The following is a 19,971-nucleotide window of genomic DNA, read 5'->3' as shown; positions in this document are numbered from 1 at the left end:
AAACTCTCTTGTAGCTGTTTTCTGCGGCGTAAGATCAACTTCACTGTTTAACATTTCATACTGAAAAACGAAAATTGAATCTTTCACCTGTCTTCTTGATTACTACTAGTATTTATATTTTCAAACGTGATTATATATATTTTCAATGAAGCCAATGATGATTACTTGTTATAGCAAGTGCCGTCTGAAACCTAAATCGTTTATACGATGCCTGATGCACACTTTTCACAATATCAGACTGAGGCTTCATTCTTTTCTTTTCTCCTTCAATTTTTTCTTCTAAATTAGTTTTCAAATTAATAATCTGTCCAATTTCATTATAATTTTTTTTAAACCATTGTTTTATTAAATTAATAAATCATAGTTTAGGGTGATCTAATTTGGTGGGATAGAATATTTAATTAGGCATATGAGTATTTTACAATTTGATTATCCCAATTTCCTTCAAATTTTAATTAACGGCTCGACCTGACTTTTTTTCCTCTTATTTAGAGCTTTTGCAAACAATGTAATTTTTACATATTATTATAAGTTTGTCAAGCTAGTTTATGATAAAATAGCTCATAAAATTACAATTTTCACCCGTGTGAACTTATAAAATAACATAAAACTTAATTTATATTGTATAAGCTGTTTGCATAAGCTCTAAAAAAAGCTGGGCCAAACGAACCCTTATTCAATCACTAAAATGTTATATGAAATTAGAGAGAAAAATAAAATACATAACAGAGCAGTTCAAAGTTCTACTGGAATTGGGAATTTAATTTTTTAGCTCAAGTTAAAGTGATATGATATAAAAGAGATAATGGTAGATTAAGGAATAAAGTCATAAACATAATTTTGTTTATTTATTAAGTAGCTTAGTTGCCTAGAAATTCATTCCGTGAGGTGAGAAATTTAGGGTTCTAACTTTAGTCTGCATATATTAAGTGATATCCCAACTAAGCTTGTTACAAACATCTAGCATAACACTGACATTTCAATAGTACAAAACACAAAACACAAATTATTATATCACATCGATTGTAGCTTACGCGAGATTATAGAAGTTGGGTTTAGATTTTCTCAAACTCACGGTGATACTAAAAAACACTATAACCACAAACACAAACTTATAAATGATAATGATAACATAACATTATTCATAGAGAAATCTAAGCTTAAAAGAACTACAATAGGACTAGTAACTCTGTTTGCCATTTGTCCATGTCAATTTCCCCTGGAAAACCATGAGGAGGCCAACCAATTGCCTCCATAGTTACCTGAGAGGTCTTCTTTTCTCCAATTTTCTTAAAAGTCAAGGAACTTGGTTGAACAAGAACCTTAAATTCTTCAAGTTGGAGAGTTTCAACAATATATGTGCTAGGAGACCTATCATTTGTTACGGTACGAGTAACATTTATAGTGTTCAATCCTCGATTTGTCATGGTAATTGAAGGATAGTTGAGATTTTCGATATTGTAAGACTCGGGACAAGTGTAAGAGTTGTTATTGAAGAACTTGAGTAAGTTTTGATTGTGACCAGAAGCACATATGAAGTTCAAGTAATCGGTTGTGGTTAGATCATAAACAAGTCATGGATCCATTGCGAGGTTAGGTTGAATATGTCCTGAACCATATTCAAATGGAGTTTATATCTTATCGAATGCATTATGAATCGGCTGATTGGTGTTATCTAGTGTGGTAGCTAGAAGAAGAACAAAGTTTTCTATTAGATAAAATTCTTCAAAAATGACACTATTAACATTTACATAGAACATTTGTCCAAAAAATAGGCCAATCTTTGATTATTTCAAATACATTGCAGGTGTTATATTATGCATATTTTGTTGATTTCGGTAAAAAGGTAACCTATAAGATAATTTATTTTCACCTATGGATATTAAGATGTTGATTTGCTAAAATACCGGTAGTCATGATGGATGATTTGATAGCTGTCGGACTCCAGTTAGGATGAAGTGTCTTGAGAAGACCAACAATGCCAGCAATATGAGGACACGACATAGAAGTTCCTTGTTACAGATTGTAAGGAACTCGACGTGTATCTGATGGTAGATTGGAAGGACTAGCGGCCTGTGAATAAGCAGCCATATATGTTGACTCTAGGAACAGTTATGTCAGGCTGAAACAGAAAACAAAAACATTGTAATCACAAAATGAATGAAGGAGAGTACTCATTGAATGTAGGACTAAAAAATGGGCGGCCGCTAGGTTGGAGAATTGAAGTGTCACATGTAGTCTACCGTACACTGATATATGGAAATCGCGGAACATATTGACGACTACCAACATTGCCATCTATAAGTAGAAGTTCATATTTCTCTATGTTCTTATGGCCTAGACAGTGATCATCAGTGCTGATTCAAAAACAATAAGAGAAGTCGAATTTAAGTTGAACTTTGAGGCACTAATATTTATTGTCTCAGTCATGAGAAGCAACATTAGTTGTTGTTAGAGTTTCAAATGATCTTCAAATATTGGTTCACCATAGATTATACGAGACACTTTTTCACGGTAGAAATACGAAAAATATTAATTTCATGAAGTTTGTAGACCTTAAGTATCAATGGCTGCACAACACTAGGACCCCTAGATGAGAATCCAGCCATAATAATTGGAGCTGGCTTTAATCCTGTATATGTTCTTGCAGCATCCATGTATGCAACCATTTTCCTGCAGTAAATAATTTATATAAATAAAGTTCTTCGTTTGCTACAAGTATTTTACAGTAACAATTAAAGTTTTTTTTTTTTGACAAAAAAAAACTCATCATTTCATTGCTCAATAAAGTAGTAATACAAAGAGGTAACGTCTCAAAAATACAGCGACTAGACCAAGATATGGCTACCCTAGCTAACGTGTGAGCCACCATATTCGCTTGTCGATTAATAAACTTTACCACAAAGTTTGGATTAGATAACAATACATGCTTAACATGACAAATGAGTGAACTAAAATCTGAGCTACCACTTTTTATATTGTGAATTGCATCCACTACACTCTTCGAATCCATTTCAAAAATAACGTTTGATATACCTCTTTCTGCTATTTCTTTCAATGCTTCTAGTAAGGCAATCGATTCACCTTCGACAATGGCGCAATTTCCTTCAAACCAATTGGTTCCAGCCGCGACAAAAACTCCCCGGTGGTCACGCAAATATCTTGTCATGTAAATATTTGCTGCGATGTTTTAGTAAATAATATAACATAGATGTGTTGCTGTTAGATGAAGAAACACATATACACACACAAACTCACAAGCAATATATATAACGATCAAGCAGATACATACCCTGCTATGGGGGAATAAGGTCAAGACAACTAACACCTAATAATAAAAATTGTAATAAGGATAATATTGAAATTCTAAAATATATTGAGGATAATTTTGTCCGTTTAATAAAATTAAAAAAAGCTTCCCTCCCCTCCCCTACAAATCCCCCCAATTTGGGGGGAAACGAAAATTGAGTTTAGGAGGGATTTGGCTCCCCTCCCCTCATATCCCCTTCTAAAAATTGAACCAAACATACAAAATTTAAAATATTACCTCCTCTCTCCTCCCCTCCCCTCCAAACCCCCCGAATCAAACACACCCTAAAATGGTTACATAGTAACTTAACATTTACATAAACAAATAAATAAATAAATAAATAAATAAATGGTATAACCTTACCAATGTGGACTTAATTATTTATTTTCCCAAATTACACACTAGTATGCTCTAGTACCCGATGAGTGACTCAAATTTTATTTTCAATTCACACACCAATGTGAAATTTGTTCCAACAATATCAAACTTCAAATCATACTTCATCAAGTAAGTTCGTTACCTTTTTTATCATTCTATGTATTCCTCATCACCATTAACATTTCTATTCGTTTTTTTTTTGTTCCTCCATAAGCAAATTTCTATCTCTGAATTTGTGTTAAATTGTTGATTATGTTGTTTGAATTGTTGATTATTGGTTAGTTGTTAGATTGGTTACATATTAGCATATGATTGTGTGTTGCAAATTAAGTTAAATGTGAATATGATGTTAATTTTATTATATTGTACTATAAGCGTTTGACAAAATGTCTGAGTGAAATGAAATGTTTTTCCATATGAATTATGTTTCTATTGGTGTAAGAATTAAATGTTTGATTGAATTATAAGTTTGAATTTATCATAGATTATAAGTTTGTATTAATTGTGAATTTATTTTTCTCCGTTTAGATATGGAAGAAGATCTTGGACGAGGTAGGCATGGAAAGAAGAGCAATGCACATTCTTCCGCTCGTAGAGAACTAGCTGCAAATCATCATAAGAGATAGCTTGGTGGAAAGTGTCGTAACATCCCCAACATGGAAGGGAATTCTACACCATACCTAGCAATCATTCATTGGTAAAGACAAGCAGCGCAATAGATATGCCGACAAGAAAGAACCACATCAACCCTTGCAGTATAATAAATGGAGCATTCTTCACCTTCATAAATCCTAGCATAGAGGGCTCTTTGCAAGGTAAAACCAACAGCCGCAATTGCTTAAAAATTTCATGGCAATTAACATAAGTCATACAACTTTCTAAAAGCATGCATATATCTGTTGTGGGTCGCCGCTGATTAGAATGGAAGTCGCTGATGAATTTCATTAAGATTCTTTTTTGTTTGTTTCAATCAAAGTTTTATTAAATTAATAACCAATACTTTGAATATGGAATAAAGAGAGTTTAGGGTTTAGTGATCCTAATTTGGTGAGACACATCTTTATTTGGTGGGATATAAACTTTAATTAGGTCTATGAGTATTTTACAATTTGGTTATTCCAATTTCCTTCCAAATTTAATTAACTATTATTCAATCACTAAAACAACATATGAAATTAGAGAGAGAAAAATACATAAGAGAGGAGTTCAAAATTCCGCTGGAATTGGGAATTCAATTTCTTTGCCGTAAGTTAAAGTGATATTGATATAAAAGAGATAATGGTAGATTGGCGAATAAATATAATTTTTTTTATCGAGTAGCTTACTGACCAGAAATTCACACTTTAAAGTGAATAAATGATAAATTTAGGGTTTGAACTTCAATCTCTGCATATATTATGCGATATCGCAACTGAAACTTATTACAAACATTTAGCGTAGATAGCATTGCCAATAAGACATATTTCAATAGTACAAAACATAAACTATTATTAATCTATTAGTTGAGTGTTTGGTATCATGTCAGATTGTAGCTTATACAAAATTTCATAAGCTCAATTAGATTTTGTCAAACTCACGGTGATACTAAACAAACAGTCAAACACTATAACAACCTAATAACCACAAACACAAACTTAAATGATAATGATAACATAACATTATTCATAGAGAAATCTAAGCTTAAAGAACTACAATAGGACTAGTAACTTTGCGTTTGCCATTTGTCCATGTCAATTTCCCAAACACCGGAAAACCATGATAAGGCCAACCAATTGCCTCCATAATTACCTGAAAGGTCTTCTTTTCTCCAATTTTCTTAAAAGTCAAGGAACTTGGTTGAACATGAACCTTAAATTCTTCAAGTTGGCTAGTTTCAACAATATATGTGCTAGGAGACCCAACATTTGTAACAGTACGAGTAACATTTATAGGGTTTAATCCTCGATTAGTTACGGTAATTGAAGGATAGTTGAGATTTTCGATATTGTAAGACTCGGGACAAGTGTAAGAGTTGTTATTGAAGAACTTGAGTAAGTTTTGATTGTGACCAGAAGCACATATGAAGTTCAAGTAATCGGTTGTGGTTAGATCATAAACAAGTCCTGGATCCATTGCAAGGTTAGGTTGAATATGCCCAGAACCATATTCAAATGGAGTTGATATCTTATCAAATGCATTCCGAATCAGTTGATTGGTGTTATCTATTGTGGTAGCTGCAAGAAGAACAAAGTTTTTATTAGAGAAAGTTCTTCCAAAATGACTATGAACATTTACATAGAACAACATTTGTCCAAAATATAGGCCAATCTTTATTATGCATGTTTTCTTGATTTAGGTAAAAGGGTAACCTATAAGATAAATTATTTTGATGCATAGATATTGAGATATCGATTTGCTAACATACCGGTAGTCATGATGGCTGATTTGATAGCGGCTGGACTCCAATTAGGATGAAGTGTCTTGAGAAGACCAGCAATTCCAGCAACGTGAGGACAAGACATAGAAGTTCCTTGTTGCAGATTGTAAGGAACTCGACGTGTATCTGATGGTAGATTGGAAGGACTAGTGGCTTGTGAATAAGCAGCCAATATGTTGACTCCAGGAGCAGTTATGTCAGGCTGAAACAAAAAACAAAAGCATTGTCATCACAAAATGAATGAAGGAGAGTACTCATTGAATGTAGGATTGAAAAATAGGTGGCCGCTAGGTTGGAGAATTGAAGTGTCACATGTAGTCTACCGCACACAGATATATGAAAATCGCGGAACGTATTGACGACTGCCAACATTGCGATCTATATGTAGAAGTTCATATTTGTCTATGTTCTTATGGCCTAGACAGTGATCATCAATGCTGATTCAAAAAAAAAAGTCGAATTTAAGTTGAATTTTGAGGCACTAATATTTATTTTTAGTGTTTTTGCCAAATAGATACTAGTTGGGTGGGTCATTGTGTCAGTTGTGAGGACGGGCAATATCATGAACTTCTAATTATGAGAAGCGACATGAGTCTTTGTTGGAGTTTCAAATGATCTTTAAATATTGGTTCACCGTAAATCATACGAGACACTTTTTCACAATAGAAATACGAAAAATATTCATTTCATGAAGTTTGTAAACCTTAAGTATCAATGGCTGCACAGCACTAGGACCCCTAGATGAGAATCCAGCCATAATTGGAGCTGGCCTTAATCCTGTATATGTTCTTGCAGCATCCATGTATGCAATCATTTTCCTGCAAATAATTTATATAAATAAAGTTCTTCGTTTGCTACAAGTATTTTATAGTAACATTTAAAGTTAAACATATTATATCTTGTCATGTAAATATTTTCTGAGATGTCTTAGTAAATAATATAACAGTGACATGATAGTGAAATTTGATTGAACATAGTAAATTTGTTATATATTGTCAGTGTATTCAGATTGTGATTCTTTAAATTCATATGTGTTTACCTGGTTATGTTCTCGTCAGTACCACCTTTTCCGAACCATTCACGTTCATCAATATCTTCATCTTCATTGCTATCCATACTTGCACCAGGTAAAGGATGAGGCTCAGCTAGAAGTACATTTCCACTGTTCTTATCATTCATCACAAAAACTCCGACTGCACCTGCAACAGCTGCTTCAAAGCCTTGAGCAATTGATGTTGTGTCGTCAAGTCGAATGCAAACTAATATCTTTCCCTTTACTTTGGTAGGATCAAGTGTTCTAGGCTTGCAATAACGGCTGCAATAACACACTATAAGTAACAAAACCAATACAAATCGAGATAATCTAACAAATACTATGTACTTGCTTGGAATCATGGTGAATTTGATGAAATCACATTAGCACATTGCTCGGAAATTGGAGCAAGTTTAGGGAATTAATTAATGCTTACGCATCTTGAATTGTGGCATTAGGAAATCTAGCATCGATAGAATGAATCATCGGATATATTTTCTTTTTCTTCGATGGACCTGTTGGTAAGCCTTTACTAAGACTAGCACCCTGAAATACAATCCAATAAAATAAGTTGATGCAAAATTTAATGGTTAAGTAATGTTCTTAATACTCCCTCGGTCCTTTTTATAAAAAAACAACTCACATATTAGATTCATTAAATAACTGATGCATCTGATCTATAATATAAACCAAATACATCAGTTATTTAATTAATCTAAAAAGTCAACTGTTTATTATAAAAAGACCTAGTAGTAGTTAAAACGAAAAAATGATACCTTCATGTAATGTTTGTGACCAATTAAAACGTGACTAACAAATTCCCTATCAATTGTACTAGCTGCAACCGTAAAAGACCAAGGTGCTACATTTGTAACAGTTCTAGGAGCTGGTCCATCATTTCCAGCAGAACAAATAACCACAACATTCTTAGCAACAGCGTGAAATGACCCAATTGAAATTCCATCGGTGAACAAAGCTTCAATATATGGATCAAAACCACCCAAAGAGATTGAAATGACATCAACACCATCATATATAGCATGATCAAATGCTTCTAGAATATCAGCTTCGTGACATCCACCTGTTTACGATGATATTTCTTAACGAGTAAATTCACCAAAATTCGATACACAAATAAATGTTTAATCACCTGCGTCTGTTTTTGACCAACACACTTTGTAGGCTGCAACACGCGCTCTAGGGGATCCACCTTTTGCTGTGCCATTACCGTTACCAAATATTGTTACATTGGGTGAAAAGTTACCCGCGGCTGTTGATAAGGTGTGTGTACCGTGGCCAACAAAGTCACGCGCTGTGAGGTTTGAGGGATTGAGTTTTCCAAATTGTGCTTCGTAGTTTTTACTGAATATTCTTGCTCCAATTAGCTTCCTAATTTGTCACATAATGTAGGGTTGGTTAGGTAATGTTGTATCATCATGTAAAAATATTTGGGATAATACAAAGTTAAAGCATCTTTTTCACTTAAATATGCTGTCTTTTATTATTGTGTGAATTGAATACAAGATGTAAAATTTAGTTATACTAGTTGGTTAGTTGTGCGGACGATATCTTGCAAGTGAAGATTCATATCTTGTTGCCGATCAATATGGTAAAAATTTACCGTAAAACTAATCTAAGTCAGTAACAACTAAGATCCATGTGTGCGACGTAAGTCAATGACATTAAAGATTTAAATGCACATAAACCTTTGATGGTTGTAACAAGATACTTAGTTGGGACGTAATTCTCACAATTGAAGTATGAGAATCAAACATTTCACAAAGGTCATATCTAAAATTAAGACTCAAATTAAGCATATGACTAAAGTGGGAAGAATATTGTTATATGAATTGTACATGTTTGGAATCATTGCGAGTTTGACAAATCATAGTGACACTGTGATTCTGATAAATTTACTGGGAATCCAACATTTTTTACTAGTGACACTAAAATAACAAAACATGTTTTAAATAGAAAAGGACAAACAATGGTATTTGAGTTTAATAATTTTTTATAACTAATTGCCGGAAAAAGGAGGACAGTGTTATTATGCTAAAATAGTTGTGGTCCTTGTCTCCTTGAAAGGAAGAAAAAAGAGTACAATAAAATTAGGTAGGAAAATGACCTATTGCAGAATGTTGTTGAAGTATTTGAAGTAGTAATAAAATGATCAATCTCACATACTCCATTCCCACGCCACTTTGATGGAACTGGACCATATCCAATGCCACTGAAACTTTCATGTTCTGGCCAAACACCTATTTCAACAACAAACCACACTTTATATATTTGTACAAACCTATATAAAATCACAAACGTTAAATTGAACCGCACTGCTAAGAACAAAATTGTGATGGATAGTTCACGAATTGAATTGAACTGATTTAGTTTAGATTATATGAGCTGTCGGTTATAATTTGGTTTATTTTAAGTTTTTAAAAGGATCATTTAGATTACCAAAGTTTCTCTATTACATTTACATCTACTATGAAGTATTTACTTCAAAATTTTACTTTTTTTTTTGTATTCAGGGTCACGGTAATTCAGAGTTTGACTGCAAGATAAATAAAATAAAAAAAAATTAATTATTTCCATCAAAAACCGTTTTGAAGTTTTATTTGATCAATAGTATAAGCGCGTTTGTTTCAGAATTTTGTTTTCCAAAAAAATCTAATGTTTTTTAAAAAGAATCATTTTTATCATTTTAATAGTGTTTGTTAAGATTTATTTAGAAAATTAATTTAAAAAAAAAAATCTTAAAATGAAAAGCTAAACGTAATAATTTTTCTAAAAACAAGGAACTTAAGTGTAGGAGAAAATTTATTCTTGTGATAGTAAACAAATTGAAATTAGATTTTTTTTAAAAAAATCTCTAAAAAAATATATCACCAACAATGAATTGATTCAAATAGTTAGAGGATTAAGCCTCTTAGACAAGTTTCATGGGTTCCTAAATAAGATAAAGATGTCAAGATTTTTAGTACTAGTCAAAGTATTCCTAATGCAATAAACACTTTCAAGGAAGCGAAATAGGAAAATATCAGTGAAAACTTTGTACCACGATAAAGAAAAGATTAAAGAGGTAAATATATACCTGAATCTAAATTAGCCATGATTGTATCTTCACCAAATCTGGCCATCCACCAAGCAGAATCAAGAGAAATTCCACCATATTTTTCCAGTCCAAGAAATTCCCATGACCTAGTAGTGTGCAATTTATATTCTTTGCTCAAGAAAACAGAAACTACATTTGAGTTCTCTGCACCAATAAATACATACTTATATTAATGCTATCAAATTGTGTCTTAAAAAATGACTCTACAAATCCATGGAAAATTAATCATTGCTAATTAACTTGCAATCTTTGTTGCCTCTTCATCTTCAAGTAATGCAGCAAATCCATTTATGTGCTTATTGTATGAATACATAACTGTTTCCTTTGCCTTCTCATGGCTGTTACAAGAACACAACTATTTTAGTACTACTCATCAATTTCCCATGGTCTTAGCCTAGTATCACGGTCGGTATGTCAGAATTACGGTGATCCACCGTGATTTTTCAAAATTTACACTTTGTAGCTTCTGTAAAATCAATATGGATCATCGTGATTCTCACATAGTCACCGTGATACCAAACACAATCAGAATATGTAACATACACTTCATACATTCTATACCTTCCTAAGATTGAAGCAAGTAAATCATAATGTGAATTTGTGGCTAATTCAAGATCATCAAGGGAAGGATTTGGACCATGAGAATGTCCTCCCAAGTATACAATATATGTCTACAAAAGAGAAAACAATTATAAAAAACAATTATAAAAAATATATTATTAATTTATATATATTTAAAAGCAAATGTGAATTCTAAAACAACTTCAAAATTTAGACTATAGAAGTAACTGTATGAATGAGTATAATTCAGAAGGGATTGAGCATATGCTTACCTTTCTAATGGCATGAGTGTGTTCTTGCAAGAAACTGCAAAGAATGAATGATGATAGAAAAAGTTTGGTGATAGAAGATGACATTGTTTTTCTTCAATATTTTTAAAGTATAATAGGTTCTAATGCTTGCTTATATAACACATTCACTGGTTTTTGGAGTCAACTTTTATCTTGCCAACTTTTTCCTTTTGCCATAAATATTTTAAGTGCAATGCTCTCTAAGGTGCATACTACTTTCACAAATGGTGCACCCATGCACAACTTAATTACTATTATGATTACAAGTTTCATTCTTAAAATTTGAAATTTCTAGTTAATCTTTATTTAACATTAACTAAGAGCACCATTATCAGTGCATGTGGCACCGTGTCTTAACTGAACACAACGGTGTCTTAACTGAACACATGATTTTTGCTCTTTTCTTCAAGCAATTAAAACTTACTTTTTAAATTATAAATAAATTAAATTATATCATACTGGGTCCAATGTAACCCATTTGAGAGTTTTTGGTGAGTTGTATGAATATTTAAGAAATGTTGTTGAGTAATTTAAATAATTGGAAAATGTAAAATAACATAAAGAATTAAAAGGGACCTAGTTAGAGAACCTACTATGGATAATTATCTATTGCACCCACATTAGTTCTTTAAGTAGGTCCCATTAGATTTTTTATATTATTTTACACTTTCAAATTATTTAAACAACTTAACCATATTTCTTAGATAGAATAACACCACAACTTAACCATTTAAGCCTATTTTATTTATTTATTTACTCTTGCAACAAAAAAATACACAATTACCCCCAACTTTTCAAAAAATTACGAAATTACTCAACTTTTTCTTGTGTCTAAATGCGCCATTGGGAGTGTAGCACTGTAGCGTCCATAGACTGGACACGCCAATGGAAATGTTGCATCCTGTTTCCACTTTTTTTTGTTTTTAAGAATCGGCAAAGGTTTACTCTTTCTCGTTTCTCGCGCGTCCTACACCTTTTTCGTTTTACTCTTCTGCTACTTAAGTAGCGGACGTTGTAAGAATGCGAATTTTTTTAAAAATTTTGTCATTGCCGCCGCTACTTAAGTAGCGGATCAGTCGATGATCAATTCTTCTACATCAGTCAAATGCCTGTCAACTGGTCAATTTAATTGGCCACTTGTGCGGCCAAAATTGCTATAAATAGACACATTCAGAAACCGAAGGCTCACACCTCTCCCTTCTCTTCTTCTGCTTCTTTTTCTCCTTTTAGTAATATTAGTTTGTTTAGTTTTTTTTTATATATTTTTTTTTATGTGTAAACGAGCGTAAAGTCCGTCATTGGTTAGACATAACGATCCATTCGATCCCTTTTAAAGAGGATGTTTGGGATATTTATACTCATCAACAAGTGACTTTTGTGTTCAACTTGGGTGGTAGTATGGTTAGCCGAAAGGTTCAGGCCACTTAAAGTATCCGGTGGACTTGCATGAAGACATGTAGATTACAATGTTGGAATCTAACTAAATTACATAAAACAAAATATCTAACCAAATTACTAAAAACAAAATAATCAAAACTGGTTAGGCATAACAATCATGGTAATCTTGGGCGAGATCAACAGTTTCAGGCACAATATGCTATCTACAAGATCAAGATCTACAACTATCTTCGGACGTGTGTCATTATCTTTAACTATAAGGGAACCGTGTCATAAGCAAATTTTCTAATGTATTATATCTATTAGAAAGAATGAAAATTGTTATTTTAATCAGTTTTGTTGTTGTTGGAAAACATACATTTATAGATCAGAGGAGTACTTCATAATTCAACATGACTGACATGAATGGATTCATTTATTCACTAAGATGTAAGAATTCATCAAAAACACATTAATTTCCGGTTGGAATTAAATCCTTATAATGACTTATCGTGTTAGAATGGTGATTAGGTTTACTATTTGGGCCTACATTCACAATTTGAAATATGACCAATCAGCCAAAAATTTGTGTATTTACTGTTTTTTTCGGTCTTAGATGAAGTGGTAATCAACTGAAATTAAACTCACATAATTGTGAGATTTCGGGTTCGAATTCGGGTCACGACGTCCGACCTAACAATTTTGGTATTATTTACCAGTTGAGCTAGAATTTTTTTTTTTTTTTTTTGACATAATGTGTATTTACTTATGAGATTTACTTTTCACACCATACCCAATTTCTCGCTCGTCCTACAAAATTAACAAAACATCCGGTCAATGTTAAAGGTAAACCAAGGAGGTAGCAATAGTACACTCCACCATAACCCAACAATTTCAAAGATAAGATAAGAAAACAAATGGAAAAAAATCTACAAAGAGACACATCATTTATAAATATCCCATGCCAAGTTCACATGTTTCACTTTGATAGTGTTGTTGATTTGTACCACCAGCGGCATTAATCCCCTGTACTTTCTTGCATATATGTTACCCGACACAAAATTTATGTTTACTATTTGGGTCTATTTGTTTCATTTTGATAGTGTTGTTCATTTGTACTACCACCATTGGCATTAATCCCCTGCTGTACTTTCATGCATATTTGTTACCCGACACAAAATTTATGTTTAGAAAATCATTTCATAAACGTACTACCAATGGCAGTGTCGCATCCCATCTTCACTTTTTTCTTACATTTACAATAACCGGTTCCCTTAGATGGTAATACGCAACGCTTTAAACCGTTCTCTAAAGTCGTCTTTGAAATGAAAATTTATATTAAACGCTTACAAGAATGTGTGAGAATGAAGAGCTAAATTCTTAATCCTTTCTTAGTACTTGATCATGAGTTTCTTACAATTGTTTTTTGGATATGTTACAATCTATAGCCTTTGCCAATCTAAAGATAACAGGCTTAGGATCTTCGACAACGCTTGAAAACTGTTGCTGAATCTAAGAAACTAAAAAAGTGGACTCTGGACGCCACACTGCCATGGGTGCGTCCAGTCTGTGGATGCTACACTCCCAATGGCGTGTCTGGATCTAACGTATCTAAGGGATTTTCTTTTTCTATTGATTTCGTAATGGATCAAAAACTCTTCTTTCTTTTCTCACTTAGGAGTCGTGCCAGACAATTCGTAATTGAAGTAATCAACTCTAGGGATAGATATACATAAATTTGTGTGCATTATTAAACTAGAGTTGATATAATTTTAAGGATTAAGGATTTAGTCTAGTGGTAAAAAGACATGTCCTGGACCCGTCGTTGGATGCTATGATCTTCTCCTTGTTTTAGACCGGGGCACCATTTTACGTTAAAAAAAAAAGAGTTATTATGGACATGAGATGGTGAGAGTAGCATGCTTTTATTCCAGCAAGATAAATTGAAGGACATGACCCTACTTCAACTACATAACTAAGCATGCAAAGGAATCCTCTGTATGATTATTCCTAATCCTAACACCTTATGAAAAGCACTCTACACCTTAAACATAATGTCCACAAAGCTTCTGTCTTTTCATTTTATTCTCATCATGTTTTTCAATTCACTTTTATGGCTTTCTACCCTCCAAGTTTATGGCATTTTCACTTTTGCTGCCACTAATGCTACAAAAGTTCAAGGTAGTGAAGCAATTGCTCTATTAAATTGGAAAACTAACCTTGACAAACAAAGCCAAGCTTCATTGTCTTCTTGGTCCATCATTTCAAGTCCTTGCAATTGGAAGGGGATTGTTTGTGATGAAAAAACCAATTATGTGACAATTATAAATCTTGCAAACTTTGGTCTTAAAGGTACTCTTTTAAGTCTCAACTTCTCATCCTTTCCTATGCTTCAAACTTTGGATATAAGTTACAACTTTTTTCATGGTACTATTCCACATCAAATTGGTAACTTGCCCAAAATTTCTAAACTAAAAATGAGTCATAATCTTTTCAATGGTTCCATTCCACAAGAAATAGGGACACTAAGGAATCTAAGTCACCTTCATATTGCAATATGTAAACTCATTGGTTCCATTCCCTCAACAATTGGAATGTTGATAAATCTTGTTGAACTTGATTTATCAGCTAATTATCTCACCGGCAAAATTCCTTCCATAAAAAACTTGATGAACTTACAACAACTTGTTCTATACGGAAATTCTCTTTCTGGACCGATTCCTATGGATTTAGGCACAATCTCTTCTCTTAGAACAATTAAATTGTTAAGCAACAATTTTTCTGGTGAAATTCCATCCTCCATAGGAAACTTGAATAATTTGAGGAAACTTCAGCTTAGTTATAATCAACTTTATGGATCAATTCCTTCTACTATAGGAAACTTGACAAAACTCATTCAATTATCACTTTCTCAAAACCAAATTTCTGGATCAATTCCATCTTCATTAGGAAACTTGATCAATCTAGAAATGCTTAGTCTTTCAGAAAATCATCTTACTGGTCCTATTCCTTCAACCTTTGGAAACTTGACCAAACTAACCTTTCTATTACTTCACATGAACAAACTTAATGGTAGCATTTCACAAGCAATGAAAAACATTACCAATTTGAAAAGCTTACAATTAAGTTCAAATGATTTCATTGGCCAATTGCCACATCAAATTTGCCTTGGTGGATCACTAAGAAACTTTTCTGCTAATGAGAATCATTTTAGTGGTTTAGTTCCGATAACCTTGAAGAATTGTTCAAGCCTTGTTAGACTCAACCTTGCAGATAATATGTTAGTTGGAAATATTTCAGATGATTTTGGTGTATATCCAAATTTGAGCTACATTGATTTGAGTCACAACTACTTTCATGGCAAAATTTTGCAAAGTTGGAGGAAAAGTCATAATCTAATTGGCCTAAGGATCTCAAATAACAATTTATCAGGTACTATACCTCCAGAACTAGGACAAGCCCCTAAGTTACAATCACTTCAACTTTCTTCAAATCACTTAACAGGAAAAATTCCTAAAGAGCTTTGTAACTTGACTTCATTGTATGAACTCTCCATTAGTAACAATGAACTTTATGGAAAAGTTCCTATAGAAATAGGATTCATGCAAGGACTTGGAAACTTGAATCTTGCAGAAAATAGTTTAAGTGGCTCAATTCCAAAACAAATTGGAAAGCTTCTCAAACTAGTTCATTTGAATTTGAGCAATAATAAGTTCATGGAAGGAATTCCACATGAATTTAACAGATTGCAATCTCTGGAAGATCTTGATCTTGGTGGAAATTTGTTAAGTGGACAAATACCCGAAGAAATTGGAAAGTTGCAAAAGTTGAACACATTGAACCTTTCTCACAATAATCTCTCTGGAAATATTCCATCTAATTTTAAAGATATGATTAGCTTGACAAATGTTAGCATATCTTATAACCAATTAGAGGGTCCAATTCCAAACAATCAAGTGTTTTCTAAGGCACCTTTTGAAGCATTGAGAAACAATAAAGGCTTGTGTGGTAATTCTTCAAGCTTGGTTCCTTGTGTGGTAAGTCATCACAATACAAAAAGTAAACACAAAAGTGTGATGATATTGATACTATTTATATTTCTTATAGTCTTCTTGGTTGGTGGTTCTTTGTATATTCATTGGAAAAAGGCAAGAAAACTTAAAAAGCAAGCTAGAGAAGAACAAGAACAAAAACAAATTGAAGATGTTTTTTCCATATGGAGTTATGATGGAAAAATGGTTTATGAAAATATCATTGAAGCAACGGAGGATTTTGATGAGAAATATCTCATTGGTGAAGGAGGTTCTGGTTTGGTTTACAAGGCTAATTTAGCATCTGGTCAAGTTGTTGCTGTGAAAAAACTTCATGCTGAAGTTGAGAGTGAAATGAACAATTTCACGGCTTTTACTAATGAGGTTAAAGCGTTGACGCAAATCAAACATCGTAACATTGTGAAGTTGTATGGATTTTGTTCGCATCCGCGCCACTCTTTTGTGGTTTATGAGTTCTTAGAAGGAGGGAGTTTGGATAATGTGATGAGACTTGATACACAAGCAACAACATTTGATTGGAAAAAGAGAGTGAATGTTGTTAAGGGTGTGACAAATGCTCTTTACCATATGCATCATGGTTGCTCTCCTCCTATTGTTCATCGTGACATATCGAGCAAAAATGTTCTTTTAGATTTGGATTGTGAAGCTTACATCTCAGACTTTGGAACTGCTAAGATTCTTAATCTTGATTCACATAATTCAACAACATTTGCAGGCACTTATGGATATGCAGCACCAGGTTAGGCACTTCTTTAAGTTTTTATGAAATTCTACACCTTTTTTATATTAGGTTAATTAATATTCTTAATTGGCATGAATCGGGCCTTGTTTGATTAAAGCATCCTATCATATAAGTGCTTATGTATAAGCCATTTTTATAACCAAGGATAAAATGAAGTCAAATTGTTTTCTTATAAGTTATAAGCTGTTTGGATAAGCTCTCTCAAACAGTCTCAGAGTACTTATATTAGTAGATGAACTCAAATAAGTCAATCCAGTTAAGTTCTTAGTTTATTTTTGCATATATTTGAGTCAAGAGTAGTAGTATTATACAATTGGCTTGTTTGGATTTGTTTATTTGATATATCTACTGACATGAGTACTTATGAGATTGTTTGGGAGAACATATGAAAATTGCTTATGACATGTTCATAAGCTGTGTTTAGCCTTTTGTCATAAACTCTTCAAGTTGGCTTACCCCTAGAAATAGCTTATACATAAGAGTTTATCATGATAAGTTTTTATGCTATAAGCCGCAAATTAAACTGTTTATTCAAACAGATGTTACTTCGGCATTAATATCATTTTTCATATGTTTAATAATTTTATTGCAGAGCTTGCATATACTCATGAAGTGAATGAGAAATGTGATGTGTTTAGTTTTGGAGTGCTATGTTTGGAAATAATTATAGGAAAGCATCCAGGGGATCTGATTTCTACATTGTTTTCATCATCTGAAGCACCAAAAGCATATAATTTACTATTGAAAGATGTATTAGACCAAAGACTTCCTCTTCCAGAAAATTCAGTTGCTAAGGATGTGATCTTGATTGCAAAAATGGGATTTGCTTGCTTGAGTGACAATCCACATTCTAGACCAACTATGAAACAAGTTTATAACATGTTTGTGATGCCAAAATCACCATCAATGGAGACATTCCGCATCGTCACACTTGGTCAACTTTTAAATTAGTGAACTTTGTTTTACTTGTATTGCAAGTTTCACTGTTTTTTTTTTGTGCTACTAATAATGTGTTTGAGATTCTGTCATCTTTATTATCTTGTGTGCTAACTATTAAGGGTGTAAGCTCAAATAGACTATTAATAAATCAATTCAATCACCTATGTGTGCATGTTTGAACTCGCTGTGAGTAGGGAAAAATCACAGTGAGCTACAATGATTTTCCAAAATCTACTCTTTAGGGTCTCAACAAAATCATGATGCCACAATGATTTTCACAATGCTATTGAAACGCCTACGTGTGGATATTTGGATTTGCAGTGAGTTTGACAAAATCACAGTGTGAATTTGGAAAAGCTACACTTTGGAGTCTCAACAACATTATGGATTCGTGATGCTACCGTGATTTTCTTAAACTCACTATGATCTCAAACGCATATACAAAGGAAATGCCAGAAAAGGAAAGTAAGGACTGCCTTTCAAATTTTATCAGCTAAAATCTCAAATAAGACCTTTATAGTTAGTTTAGGCATTTGCAAAGAAAAATCTCAAATCTTATATGAAAACAGAAACAGCTACGACACCAATTATATATAGCAAACCTACTTAAATACCAAATTTACTAAATTCATTTGTTGAGGCATATACAGCTAAAAACAGAATTTACCAGAAACTATTGCAATTTACATCTCAAAAGAATTCACCAGAAACTATTGGTCCAAACTTTACATATGGACCACAAAAAAATCGGTTGGTGGTGAATATGAAAAATAGCATATGTTTGTCATGAATTATGAAATGTGCAGCTCCAAGAAAATCTAGTATTCTAGTTGTTATACTTCACATCCTCATCAAGATCAAGTAGGTGGAAAGAGCCTATTGAGATCGAGTTATCCAAGTATATGTAAAACATCAGCTAACTGAAATTGTGATAGCTGCTTGTATATTATGACTTTCAATCTTCAAGTATATTTGTATGCAACAAAGCAAATAAATCAACTCTTGTTTACCAAATCAACTCGGTTGAGAAAGTGCATTTCAAATTCTACCTTTTGTTCTGAACGTGTACTTTGATTTTATTAGCTAATTTGAAACATAAAAGAAAAAACAAAGGCACAAAATGTAATGAAATCCAAACCAAATCTAATTTGACACTATTTTCAAAATTCTCACCGGAAAGAGAATACGAATTATGTACTAAAATAATATCCATTGGAGTGTACTGTTCAAAATAATTTGTCCCTACGAGAAGACATGTATCATCGTAATAAGAACAATCCTTAGATAAGAAATTGTTGCGGTATATTGTCATGAAATAAGGATCATCAAATAAGAGGGACCATGATTTATGTACACATTCAAATCGCTTAAAAGATTTGTGAGGAAGTTTAGAGAGAATAGAGGGGATAATATCATCAGGAATATGATTGCTAACCTCAAGATTTGTTATGGTCGGCGGTTCCTCCATTTCTCCAATGACGGCAGGTTGAAGAAAAACAAAATCTAATTGAGCAGAGCTGATACCTAAGGTTACTGCGGACAGTGGCGACTCCAGGAATAATATTAAGCCTGGGCACAATTTTAACCACAAATGTACGAATATTTATTGGTTTAAAGTTTTCCGATCGGAATTCAACCGGATCGGACCGTTTCTAACGAATAAAATATATATTATTTATATACTGAAATTATAATAAAAATAATTAATTTTAAGGAATTAATCTAAATATTTGATAGTCATAAACAAATAAAGAAAAT

The 19,971-nt window shown here is 32.8% G+C and overlaps 3 protein-coding genes across 3 annotated transcripts; 1 reads left to right on the top strand and 2 right to left on the bottom strand.

Moving 5' to 3' along the window:
* Positions 1-2,065: 2,065 nt before the first annotated feature.
* LOC123922304 (subtilisin-like protease SBT3.13) lies at positions 2,066-3,169 on the bottom strand. The gene is made up of 3 exons (XM_045975033.1): positions 2,859-3,169; positions 2,556-2,673; positions 2,066-2,122 (listed from the first exon to the last, which is right to left on the bottom strand). The coding sequence occupies exons 1-3, from the start codon at positions 3,167-3,169 to the stop codon at positions 2,066-2,068; spliced, it is 486 nt and encodes a 161-aa protein (XP_045830989.1).
* A 2,039-nt stretch (positions 3,170-5,208) lies between these two features.
* LOC123923417 (subtilisin-like protease Glyma18g48580) lies at positions 5,209-11,193 on the bottom strand. The gene is made up of 12 exons (XM_045976105.1): positions 11,086-11,193; positions 10,814-10,923; positions 10,493-10,590; positions 10,232-10,396; positions 9,263-9,395; positions 8,288-8,526; positions 7,914-8,218; positions 7,574-7,683; positions 7,144-7,419; positions 6,808-6,922; positions 6,093-6,306; positions 5,209-5,901 (listed from the first exon to the last, which is right to left on the bottom strand). Exons 1-12 carry the CDS (start codon positions 11,167-11,169, stop codon positions 5,369-5,371), a joined length of 2,382 nt encoding a protein of 793 aa, XP_045832061.1. The 5' UTR covers positions 11,170-11,193; the 3' UTR covers positions 5,209-5,368.
* Positions 11,194-14,032: 2,839 nt separating this feature from the next.
* On the top strand, positions 14,033-18,340 carry LOC123922303 (MDIS1-interacting receptor like kinase 2-like). Its single transcript, XM_045975032.1, has 3 exons — positions 14,033-14,036; positions 14,515-17,271; positions 17,867-18,340. Exons 1-3 carry the CDS (start codon positions 14,033-14,035, stop codon positions 18,223-18,225), a joined length of 3,120 nt encoding a protein of 1,039 aa, XP_045830988.1. The 3' UTR covers positions 18,226-18,340.
* Positions 18,341-19,971: the final 1,631 nt, after the last annotated feature.

The sequence above is a fragment of the Trifolium pratense genome, linkage group LG4 (assembly GCF_020283565.1).
Source record: "Trifolium pratense cultivar HEN17-A07 linkage group LG4, ARS_RC_1.1, whole genome shotgun sequence".
NCBI classification, from domain to species: Eukaryota; Viridiplantae; Streptophyta; class Magnoliopsida; order Fabales; family Fabaceae; genus Trifolium; species Trifolium pratense.
The sequence above is the reverse complement of the archived record's forward strand: the minus strand, read 5'-3'. Positions and strand labels throughout refer to the sequence as shown.